At 43.0% G+C, this 12,961-nt stretch overlaps 1 protein-coding gene across 2 annotated transcripts in view; it reads left to right on the forward strand.

Moving 5' to 3' along the window:
• RTEL1 (regulator of telomere elongation helicase 1) overlaps window positions 1-12,961 on the forward strand; it is a 152,709-nt gene that overhangs the window by 81,088 nt on the left and 58,660 nt on the right. For both annotated transcript variants that reach the window (XM_070744420.1, XM_070744422.1), the window contains exons 25-26: window positions 1,332-1,455; window positions 9,701-9,869. In XM_070744420.1, coding sequence (XP_070600521.1) covers window positions 1,332-1,455; window positions 9,701-9,869 — 293 coding nt within the window. The remainder of the gene's footprint in view (window positions 1-1,331; window positions 1,456-9,700; window positions 9,870-12,961) is intronic.

Below are 12,961 nucleotides of genomic sequence, written 5' to 3' on the forward strand. Positions count from 1 at the left end.
AGTTACAACAGCACTGAAAAAAGGGAGTTATGACAGATTTGTTTGTTTGTTAATTAATTATTAGAGTTGAAAGGGACCTTGAAGGTCATCAGGTCCAACCCCCTGCTCAAGCAGGTAACCATACACAACCCCAGCCAGATGACAGTCAAATTTCCTCTTGAATGTGTCATGTTATGGGGTGCTTACAACCTCTGCTGGCAGGCTGTTCCACTGGTTGACCGCTCTCACCATCAGGAAGTTAGAAACATAGAAACATAGAAGACTGACGGCAGAAAAAGACCTCATGGTCCATCTAGTCTTCCCTTATACTATTTCCTGTATTTTATCTTACAATGGATATATGTTTATCCCAGGCATGTTTAAATTCAGTTACTGTGAATTTACCAACCACGTCTGCTGGAAGTTTGTTCCAAGGATCTACTACTCTTTCAGTGAAATAATATTTTCTCACGTTGCTTTTGATCTTTCTCCCAACTAACTTCAGATTGTGTCCCCTTGTTCTTTTGTTCACTTTCCTATTAAAAACACTTCCCTCCTGAACCTTATTTAACCCTTTAACATATTTAAATGTTTCGATCATGTCTTTTCCTTCTGTCCTCCAGACTATACAGATTGAGTTCATTAAGTTCTTTCTTATTGAATCTTTCCAGGTTGAATCTCTCCTTGGTCAGTTTCCATCTGTTGCTCCTGGTCTGGCCCTCTGGTGCCCTGGAAAATAGTGCAACCCCTTCTCTGTGTGGAAACCCCTCAAATATCTATATACTGCTATCATGTCCCTTCTGGCCCTCCTTTTTGATAAACTATCCATGCCCAGTTCCAGCAACCTCTCTCCATATGTCTTGGTTTTCAGTCCCTTTATCATTTTAGTTGCTCTTTTAACTGCAGTTTTAACTAGCTCATGTTTATGACAGTTGCAGGGTCATGTGATTCCCCTTTTGCGATCTCATGGCAAGCAAAGTCCATGTGGAAGCCTGATTCACTTAAAAGCTTGGCTATTAATTTAACCTGAAATGGTTCGTTTAACAACTGACAAAGGTCACAAAACATGGCAAAACACACTTAACAAATATTTCACTTAATAACAAAAATCTTGGGCTCAGTTCTGGCTTCTGAATTAGTTTGCAAGCGGCTCACCCATGCAATATTTCTGTGCATGCGCAGAAGCTTCTGCGCATGTGCAGAAGTGTCCCAGGTGAGTGGGCGGAGCCTCCCACTGCCACTGCAATTCTAAGTACTGGTCCAACCCACCGATGGCTCAATTGCAGTCATAAGTTGAGAACCACCTGTAATCTTTTTATCAGAGCTGACTACAAGTCTTCAATTCTCAACAGGTTCGCGCAGACTGAAACAAAAGCCCAGCTGCCCACCTGGATGCGCCCTTATGTCAAAACTTATGAAAAGTTTGGACATGCCGTCAGGGACTTTTCTCAATTCTTCCGTAGTGTCCAACAGTGTGTAAGTATAAAACAGCAATATGTAAGCGGGCGGCGGTGAAAGAAAGTCTCAAAATTATCAGAGGAATTGTTTTGATGAGCATATAGACATTTAAAACATTCACCCATAGACCTTTTTTTAAAAAAAAATCCTGACCCTTTGTTAGTTTAGGAAATTGACTTTTTAACTTTTTAACAGAAGTGTTTGAATACTTTCCAGAGTGTCAGGGAGAATTGCACGAGATTTTCGAATGAGATAAAAAATAAAAATATAGAAGATTGACGGCAGAAAAAGGCCTCATGGTCCATCTAGTCTGCCCTCATACTATTTCCTGTATTTTATCTTAGGAGGGGTATATGTTTATCCAGGGGTTCCCAAACTTTTTACACAGGGGGCCAGTTCACTGTCCCTCGGACTCTTGGAGGGCCGGACTATAAAAAAAGACTATGAACAAATCCCTATGCACACTACACATATCTTATTTTAAAGTAAAAAACAAAATGGGAACGTACTATTTAGAGTGGGGGGGGAAAGAAGTCTGAAATTCATATACGTTTATGTTTTGTTTTTAATTTTCTTTTGTTAACATCTGATTGGCTATAAAAGGTTTTCTTGGCTTATAGAAAAATGTATAAAGAAAGAAGGAAGCACTTTGGCATAATGGTTAATAAGTTAGAAATATAATTGGTGTTGTACTTTTTTGAGGAGGGAATTTAATTAAAAGAAAATGAATGTAACTGGATGACAAAATTAGAAAAAAAACTTTTGCAACTTTTTTGATGATTGATATTAGTTACTAACAAAATACCGCATTTTATTCATGGAAAATTAGATGTGCTCCTGTCACTCACCCGCGGGCCGGATAAATGGCCTCAGCGGGCCGCATGCGGCCCACGGGCCGTAGTTTGGGGACCACTGTGTTTATCCAAGGCATGTTTACATTCAGTTATTGTGGATTTACCAACCACGTGAGGGGTCCTTGGTGCACACTGAGCTCGGTGGTTTTCACTACCTAATGCCCCATTACTGGAAGGGAATGGGGTTTGTGGAGAGGAGGAGGAGGAGAACTGGGATTTTTAGTGCTCTCTGAGCTTGGTGGTTTTCTTGCAGAGTTTTCATTACTGACATCATCAGTGCTTTTGGGTAATGAAACATCTGCAAGAAAACAAGCTCAGAGACCATCAAGGACCCCGCAGTCATTGTCATTCTTGTCCTCCCCCCCCACACATCCTCTTTGTCAGGGTTCCACGTAATACATCCCATTCAAGAAGAACTCCGGGGCAGGCAATTTCCTCAAAGAACATTTTATTGGGACATATCAAATTGGCAAGTTCCTGCTGGAAAACCTGGCTCTAATTTCCTGTCGCTTTTACACCTTATTAAAAGTCAAAACGTTGTCACTTCCGCTCAAAGTCTCCAGTCCCATGATCCAATCGGGATACAGCCCAGTTGCTAGGTGACCTCAGTTTCCATCGTTCGAACATCTGCACCAATGTCCTCGATTCCCTAAGGGAAGGTATTTTGTTTTGGCTACAATATCCCAGCTGTCTCTGCACTCCCTTCCCTGGCCCCTTCACTCCAGCCTTGAAGTAATGAGAAGAGAATCGCCCTAGAGAAAATTAACTGGCCACAATTCGGCTAACTTCAGAGCTGACACTCCTCTTTTCTGCAAACCCCACACAGTCTTCTAACATTAATGATGTTACCTAGTTTGCGAAGTGAAACATTTGAAAGAAAACAATCCAGCTCAGAGAGCCCCAAGGACTCCTAATTGGCTGAAACTCTATGTTAGCGTCCCAATAAACATCCAAGAAATAAACCAGAGTTCAAAACTTGGCCTCCTTCCAGATTTCAGTTTATTAAGGAAGCTATCTGGGATACAGACTGCGGTCAAGCCGATGCTAACTTTTCCTAAAGTTCCCCCCACCCAGGTTAAGGATTATTATTATTATTATTATTATTATTATTATTATTTATTGGATTTGTATGCCGCCCCTCTCCGCAGGCTCGGGGCAGCTAACAACAATGATAAAAAACAACATGTAACAATCCAATTTAATAAAACAACTAAAAACCCTTATTATAAAAACCAAACATACACACAAACATACCATACATAACTTGTAATGGCCTAGGGGAAGGAATATCCTAACTCCCCCAGGCCTGGCGACAAAGTTCATCATGGGGACCACTCTGGTCTTTTCAGCATCCATGGTCCACCCCCATCTTCCAGCTGGTGCTGAATAAAAGATGACTTTGAATCTCCTGGAAGGAATGTGTTATGGCTAGTAACTTTCCTCTCTCATGCAACCACCCATCTCCAATTCCCACAGAACTACTCTAATTGTGGGAGGCCAGAGTCTCTACTCAAACCACAGCTTGGGCCTGACACTCTATTTTGTCTGGTAATTTAAGATCCAAAAACCTTTGGATTAAGTCTGCGGAGAGGGGCGGCATACAAATCTAATAAATAATAATAATAATAATAACAACAACAACAACAACAACAACAACAACAATATAAAGTGGTATATTCAGATACTTTCAGATCACCTACTCAATTGCAAGAGTTTCCTCTGAATCTTACACTCAAGCCTGTTATGATAACAATTGGGTCCTATTTTGTAATCATTTGACTTCTTCTGATCAGCTTTCCCAAATATATATACCGTATTTTTCGCTCTATAAGACGCACCTGCTGATAAGACGCACCTAGATTTTAGAGGAGGAAAATAGAACAAAAATATTTTGAGCCAAAAAGTAGCTATCACACATGAGCAAGTTCTTGCATCCATAATTCTATCCTTTCTATGTCTTCCTCCCTCTTTCCTCCCTCCCACTTTCCTTTCTATCTCTCCCTCCCTCTTTTCTTTCTATCTTTCCCTCCCTCTTTCCTTTCTATCTCTCCCTCCCTCTTTCCTTTCTATCTCTCCCTCTTTCCTCCCTCCCTTTTTCCTTTCTATCTCTCCCTCCCTCTTTCCTTTCTATCTTTCTTTCCCCCTGCCTTTCTCCAAGCCCTTCCTTTTCCCTCTCCCTAACTACCCCCTTCTCCCTCCTTTCTATCTCTCCCTCCCCCTTTCTCTCTCCCTTCCTTCATCTTTCATTCCCTCTCTCTCCATCCCTCTTCCTTTCTCTCTTCCTTCCTCCCTCTTTTTTGTTCTTTCTCTCTCCCTCCTTCCCTCCCTCTATGTCTTTCCCTCCCCCTTCTTCCCCCCTCTCTTTCTCTTGCTTTCTTTCCCTGTCTTTCTCTCTTGCTTACTTTCTCGCTTTCTTTCTCATTCTTTCTCCCCTCCTTTCTCTCTCTCTCTCTTTCTCTCTCGTTCACCACGCCGGCAACAGAGAGAAAAAGAGAGAGAGAGAGAGGGAGAGAGAGTGGGGGGCGCCGTTGTCTTCGCCTCTTCCCGACAGCTCTGCAGCGAAGAGGAAACAGTCGCGCACCGCCCCCCGGGAGCCCAGCCGATTTTTGGAGCCGTTTTGTTTTCAGCTGGGCTCCCGGAAGGCGGAGCGTGGCCGGGTACCGTGTCTTCGCCTCCGCGCGCTGCCTCCGCCCGGCCGAGAACAAAACGGCTCCAAAAGTCGGCCGGGCTCCCGGGAGGTGGTGCGCGACTGTTTCCTCTTCGCTGCAGAGCCACACGGAGGCGAAGACACGGTGCCCGGCCACGCTCCGCCTCCCGGGAGTCCAGCTGAAAACAAAACGGCTCCAAAAATCGGCTGGGCTCCCGGGAGGCGGAGCGTGGCCGGGCACCGTGTCTTCGCCTCCGTGTGGCTCTGCAGCGAAGAGGAAACAGTCGCGCACCACCTCTCGGGAGCCCGGCCGACTTTTGGAGCCGTTTTGTTCTCGGCCGGGCGGAGGCAGCGCGCGGAGGCGAAGACACGGTACCCGGCCACGCTCTGCCTCCTGGGAGCCCAGCTGAAAACAAAACGGCTCCAAAAGTCGGCTGGGCTCCCGGGAGGCGGTGCGCGACTCTTCAGGGTTGGGAAGAGGAGAGGCGGCGACAGAGGCGGGACACTTTTGGTGAGTATATCGCCGCCCCCCCCTCTGCTCCAGCGCCTCTCCCCCCCCCCCCTCCCTGCCTGCAGCTTCGCTCCATAAGACGCCGCTGATTTTTCATCCTACTTTGGGAGGGAAAAAACTGCGTCTTATGGAGCGAAAAATACGGTATATATATTTCCCCAAAAGGCAATTGTACTTTCTTGGGGGGTTTTCCCTTTGAAAAATTTATTTTATTTATTTATTATTTGGACTTGTATGCCGCCCCTCTCCGAAGACTCGGGGCGGCTCACAACAAGTGAAACAGTCACAAAATCCAATTAATTAAAAATATTTAAAGATTTAAGAAAAACCCCATGTAATAACAGACACACACACACAAGCATACCATGTATAAATTAAATGTGCCCAGGGGAGATGTTTAATTTCCCCATGCCTGATGGCAAAGGTGGGTCTTAAGGAGTTTACGGAAGGCAGGAAGAGTAGGGGCAGTTCTAATCTCCGGGGGGAGTTGGTTCCAGAGAGCCGGTGCCGCCACAGAGAAGGCTCTTCCCCTGGGACCCGCCAACCGACATTGTTTTGTTGACGGGACCCGGAGAAGGCCCACTCTGTGGGACCTAATCGGTCGCTGGGATTCGTGCGGCAGGAGGCGGTCTCGGAGATATTCTGGTCCGATGCCATGAAGGGCTTTAAAGGTCATAACCAACACTTTGAATTGTGACCGGAAATCGATCGGCAGCCAATGCAGACTGCGGAGTGATGGTGAAACATGGGCATACCTAGGTAAGCCCATGACCGCTCTCGCAGCTGCATTCTGCACGATCTGGAGTTTCCGAACACTTTTCAAGGGTAGCCCCATGTAGAGAGCATTACAGTAGTCGAACCTCGAGGTGATGAGGGCATGAGTGACTGTGAGCAATGAGGCCCGGTCCAGATAGGGCCGCAACTGGTGCACCAGGCGAACCTGGGCAAACGCCCCCCTCGCCACAGCTGAGAGATGGTTTTCTAATGTGAGCTGTGGATCGAGGAGGACGCCCAAGTTGCGGACCCTCTCTGAGGGGGTCAATAATTTCCCCCCCAGGGTGATGGATGGACAGATGGGATTGTCCTTGGGAGGCAGAACCCACAGCCACTCCGTCTTATCCGGGTTGAGTTTGAGTCTGTTGACACCCATCCAGGCCCCAACAGCCTCCAGGCACCGGCACATCATTTCCTCATCCACTAAACTTCTTCAGCTCTTGAAAAGAAAACCCCCCCAAGAAAGTCCTATTACATTTTGGGAAAAGCACTTTTGGGACAACCATGAGCTGGATGATGTTGCATTTCCATAGACATCTGGTCATATAAGAGAATCTGGGACCATGTCCAGTCTTCGGAATAAATCCAGAGCTGCTGATCTGTTTTCTAGTAGCTTCATAGCTGGTTTTTTAGAGCTCTTCTTTAAGTGCTATTTTGGCAAAGCAGCACATTCTTTTTCCTAGGAATGAATAAATAATATGAATGAATACATACATAGTGTAAGAACTTCTCTAAATTCAATTATGCCGTTTTTAAACCCATTTTCTTATGATGGCAAATGGATGCTTCTTTAAAGAAGAGCTTGAAAATTCCCTCTCATTTGTTTATGTTTTATGCGCTCACCCACCTCAAGTACGCGCAACTTCATTACTTTCTCATAAGTTCACTGGCCTGCCTATTTAAATGTGTTTATGCCTGCCAGCCTGAACAAACAATGCAGAAATACAAAGATCCGTAGAATGGTGAATTTTAGCCCCCCCACCCCACTCTACCCTACCTAAGCCCCTCTTGTTAATTCAAGATGGACGTAATCACTCCAGGAAGATTTACCTGCATCCACAGCTGAAATTCTGGAAATTCAGCTTGGAATATTGCGTCCAGTTTGAGTCGCCACATTACAAAAAAAGATCTTTAGATTTTGGAAAAATTGCCGAGAACAACTAGGATAGTTAAAGGCCTGGTGACTAAAACACATGAAGACCAGTTGCAGGAATTGGTTATGGCCAGTGTAGAAAAAAGAAGGACTGGGGTGAGGATGGTGGGAGACATGATAGCAGTTTTCCAGTATTTGAGCGGCTGCCATAAAGAAAAGAAGGTCACATTATTCTCCAAAGCACCTGAAGGCAGGATAAGAAGGAATTGATGGAAACTAATCAAGGAGAGAAGCAACCTAGAACCAAGGAGAAATTTCCTGACACTGAGAACAATTAATCAGTGGAACGACTTGACTCCAGAAAGGGAGGGTGCCCCATGACTGGAGGTTTTTATGAAAAAACTGGACAGTCTTTTGTCTGATATGGTATAGGGCAGTGATGGCGAACCTAAGGCTGTTCTGTCGGGCTCTCTGGTAGAATCCTCCCAAAAATTCACAGATACAAATTTCAGACACACACACGTTTGAAAATTCAAAACATTCTTTATAATGAAAATTCACTTAAACTAAGCCCTCTTTTGGTATAGCAAAGAGCACTCGTCTCCAAACAAACTGGTAATTAGTACAAGTCTCTTATCAGTTCTGCGATACTTAGCTTGCAGCTGTGAGGCAATTCACAATCCTTCTTCTTTCAGAAAGTGAAACACACTTTGCTCTGGTTTAGTTTCAAAGCGGGGAAAAATCAGCACACAAAAAGTCAAAGTCAGTAAAGCAGGCACGAAACACAACGATCAGATAATCCTCCACAATGGCCAAACCCACAGGCTGCTCTTTATAGCAGCCTCACTAATGACCCCAGCCCCACCCAACCACAGGTGGCCTCATTTTCTTTGATAATAATCTCTCAGTTGTTGCTGCCTATGCATCGCTCTCTGCATGCGTGGCTGTATCATTAACTCTTGTTCTGAATCCAAGGAGGAGCTAGATAATTGATCGCCTTCTGAGCTGTCTGCCCCACTCTCCTCCTCCCTGTCACTCATGTCTTCTTGGTCAGAGGAGCCTTCATCATCAGATTCCACCGGCAAAACAGGCCTGCAGCATGTGGATGTCTCCCCCTTATCCACAGTCTTTGGGGCAGGAGCTGGGCCAGAGCTAACCACAACAATGGCATGCTTGCCACAGGTGGCACATGGAGCCATATCGGAGGGCATGCGAGACATTGCCCTATGTCAGCTCCAGCACGCATGCCTGCACTGGCCAGCTGATTTTTGGCCTTGGGGAATGGAGTTTCGCCCTTCGAAGGCTCCAGGAAAGCTTCCCTGAGGCCCCCGGAGTGTGAAAAAAATGGCCCAACAGGCATATTTGAAATTCGGAAAAGTGGAATGGAAAAATAAATGAATAATAAATAAATAATAATAATTTAGATACAAATATAAGAAACCGGAAGTAATAACTATATAGCAGTGGCACCTTCCGTTTTAGAATATGCAGAATGTAGAATTCTGGAGTTTTTAAGAGTTTCTCAAGCCTCCTGCCCCATTCAGAGAACAGAATATCTTGGCTTAGCTAATATGTGGTATAACATCATCCATTTAGCTTTGTTCTCTCCTTTTATTACAAACACACACACACACACACACACACACATCCAAAAAAATATATCTGACTACGGGTACTCCTCAATTTGTGACTACAGTTGAGCCCAACATTTCTGTTGCTAAGTGAAACATTCGTTAAGTGAGTTTTGTCCCATTTTACAACCTTTCTTGCCTCAGCTGTTAAGTGAGCCACTGCAGTTGTTAAGTTAGTAACACAATTGTTAAGTGAATCAGGTTTTCCCGATTGACCTTGCGTATCAGAAGGCTGCAAAAGGGGATCACGTGACCGATAGACCCTGCAAACGTCATATGAACCAGTTGCCAAGTCGGGAAGGAATTGGTCAGCTTATAAATTAGATAGATAGATAGATAGATAGATAGATGGATAGATGGATAGATGGATAGATGGATAGATGGATAGATGGATAGATGGATAGATGGATAGATGGATAGATGGATAGATAGAAGATAGATAGATAGATAGAAGATAGATAGATAGATAGATAGATAGATAGATAGATAGATAGATAGGGATAGATAGATAGATACATAGATACATAGATACATAGAAAGATTAGATTAGATTAAATTAGATAGATATGATGTCTAAATTTTGATCCCCTGACCATTACGGTCATAAGAGTGGGAAGAGTTCATAAGTCACTTTTTTCAGTGCTGTTACAACTTCAAACTGTCACTAAGTGGACTGTTATAAGTCGAGGACTACCTGTACTGGCCATTTAAAAATGGACTCCCTGTAATGTGATGTTTCTCATTTCTATACAGATGCCATCTCCGCTGCCTCCTCGTCATCTTTCTTCTACTATCACAGCCGAAGAAAACAATTCATCTTCTTCATCATCATCATCTTTTGTTCCGTGCGAGCAATTCCCTACTGGGACAAAAGCCAACGTGTTGGAAGACCATGTTCCTAGTCTGAAAAGGAAGCGGATGGGTCAGTGCATTTCTCTCTTTAACATGTGAGAATACGAAACATGTACAAGGCATATACTCAGCTTACAACAGTTCATTATAATAATGCACTTGGGGAAAAGGAATCCTCAATCTGAGTATTGTATTGGCAGTTCTGTGTTAGCAAAAACATCAGAAGAAAAGGATTGAGGGGTAGTGATTTCTGACAGTTTCAAAATGGGTGAACAGTGCAGTCAGGCAGTAGGGAAAGCAAGTAGGATGCTTGGCTGCATAGCTAGAGGTATAACAAGCAGAAAGAGGGAGATTATGATCCCGCTATATAGAGTGCTGGTGAGACCACATTTGGAATACTGTGTTCAGTTCTGGAGGCCTCACCTACAAAAAGATATTGACAAAATTAAACGGGTCCAATGATGGGCTACAAGAATGGTGGAAGGTCTTAAGCATAAAACATATCAGAAAAGACTTAATGAACTCAATCTGTAGAGTCTGGAGGACAGAAGGAAAAGGGGGGACGTGATCGAAACATTTAAATATGTTAAAGGGTTAAATAAGGTCCAGGAGGGAAGTGTTTTTAATAGGAAAGTGAATACAAGAACAAGGGGACACAATCTGAAGTTAGTTGGGGGAAAGATCAAAAGCAACATGAGAAAATATTATTTCACTGAAAGAGTAGTAGATCCTTGGAACAAACTTCCAGCAGATGTGGTTGGTAAATTCACAGTAACTGAATTTAAACATGCCTGGGATAAACATATCCATTGTAAGATAAAATACAGGAAATAGTATAAGGGCAGACTAGATGGACCATGAGGTCTTTTTCTGCCGTCAGTCTTCTATGTTTCTATGTTTCTACTTTGTGTTTTTTTTCCCCGCCCGATGATGTCATATGTCATTGCCAAACTTTCGTCCACCTTTAATAAATATTTTTTTTAATAAACTTTAATAAATAAACATGGTGAGTAATAATCTAAATGGTTGCTGAGGGAATGGGAAAGTGCAATTTAGGGGTTTAAAGTGTTAAGGGAAGGCTTGTGATACTGTTCATAGCCAAAAATAGTGTATTTACTTCCGCATCTCTACTTCGCGGAAATTCGACTTTCGCGGGCGGTCTCGGAACGCATCCCCCGCAAAAATCGAGGGAACACTGTATTAGGTAACTTCACTGCCTTGAGTTATTTATAAAAGTGATACAGGCAAGACAAAAAACTTAACAAAATTAATAAATGTTGCAAACAGCAACAGTGATGCAGATGCTGACATGCAGTTGATGATTACTGTCCTTATGTAAAGTCCAGCATAACGATGACGCTGCATGAGGCAGAATTTCAATGTAACTGCATGTTGGCTTGATCCAGCTGTTTCTTTGGAATTTTTTCTTCATGGAAAATTTTGTCTTTCATGTTCTGAGACATCCTGGAACTTGATGAAAGATTCCTGGTTTTAAGCCCCATTAATTTATACCATAGCCTTGTGCAAATTATACATAATGTAAATCAAATCATTCCATTTGCATGCCTTGTAATTATATAAGCAATAAATGAGAATGTTTGTATCATAGGATTGACGTGAGAGGTACTGGATGTTTTCTGAGCCGAGTGGTTTTCTTGCAGATATTTCATCATCAAAACCCCTTCCCTTTGAGCAATGATGACATTACCTAATTTGGATAATGAAATGTCTGCAAGAAAACAACCCAATTCAGCAGTGGGCAGGACCCAGGGGAAGAGCCTTCTCTGTGGCGGCCCCGGCCCTCTGGAACCAACTCCTCCCAGAGATTAGAATTGCCCCCACTCTCCTTGCCTTTCGTAACCTGCTTAAAACCCACCTCTGCTGCCAGGCATGGGGGAATTGAGATACCCTTTTCCCCCTAGGCCTTTATAATTTTATGCATGGTATGTCTGTATGTCTGTTTGGTTTTTATTATAATGGGTTTTTAATTGTTTTTAGTATTGGATTATTATTATATGCTGTCTTATTATTGCTGTTAGCCGCCCCGAGTCTCCGGAGAGGGGCGGCATACAAATCCAATAAATGAATGAATGAATAAAGAAAGAAATAAAGAATTAAAATAAATAAAATAAATAAAGAAATTAAATAAAGAAAAAAACAAACCCGTCTTAGAGAACACCACAATCCTCCTCCTCCTCTCCACAAATCTCACCCCCTTCTATTATCTGTATTTTATCCTAGGATGTATATATGTTTATCCCAGGCAGGTTTAAATTCAGTTCCTGTGGATTTACCAACCACGTCTGCTGGAAGTTTGTTCCAAGCATCTACTACTCTTTCAGTCAAATAATATCTTCTCACGTTGCTTTTGATCTTTCCCCCAACTAACTTCAGATCGTGCCCCCTTGTTCTTGTGTTCACTTTCCTATTAAAAACACTTCCCTCCTGGACCTTATTTAATCCTTTAACATATTTAAATGTTTCGATCGTGTCCCCCCTTTTTCTTCTGTCCTCCAGACTATACAGATTGAGTTCATGAAGTCTTTCCTGATACGTTTTATGCTTAAGACCTTCCACCATTCTTGTAGCCCATCTTTGGACCCGTTCAATTTTGTCAATATCTTTTTGTAAGTGAGGTCTCCAGAACTGAACACAGTTCAGTGAAGTGCTTGGGTACCCAACTCAGCAGTGGGCTACAAATGGTCCTTCTACCGCCATTTGCCATAATTGTTTTTGCCTTCATTGGCTTTTCTTGTGTTGTACGTTATTGGTGGTCCAATGACTTCATGGTTTTGTGGTTCACTGTTGCAAGTTTTGGGGTTTTTGAGGATCTGTAAATATTCTTGTATAAGAAGAAAAGCATTACCAGAGTAAGGCAACAAACAGCCTTCTAGTCCAGCACATTTTGTCAACTGTTGATGTAAACAAAAATAGATTTCGGAGGAAATCTTAGTCACATCATGGAAAAAGGCTTAATTCTAAAGTTCTTCAAATATCGTCTGTCAGGGAATTGTACAAACGGAGTCAGAGATGTTGACACAAACTTGCAGTTGTATATAAATGCATTTAACATCTAGGAATGTTTATAGTACACAAGATAGTCAGGCACATCACTATATCGTGAGGTAAATCATACACACAGAAGAAAAAGGCGGGAAAAGG

This window comes from Erythrolamprus reginae, chromosome 3 (assembly GCF_031021105.1).
Source record: "Erythrolamprus reginae isolate rEryReg1 chromosome 3, rEryReg1.hap1, whole genome shotgun sequence".
Taxonomy (NCBI): Eukaryota; Metazoa; Chordata; class Lepidosauria; order Squamata; family Dipsadidae; genus Erythrolamprus; species Erythrolamprus reginae.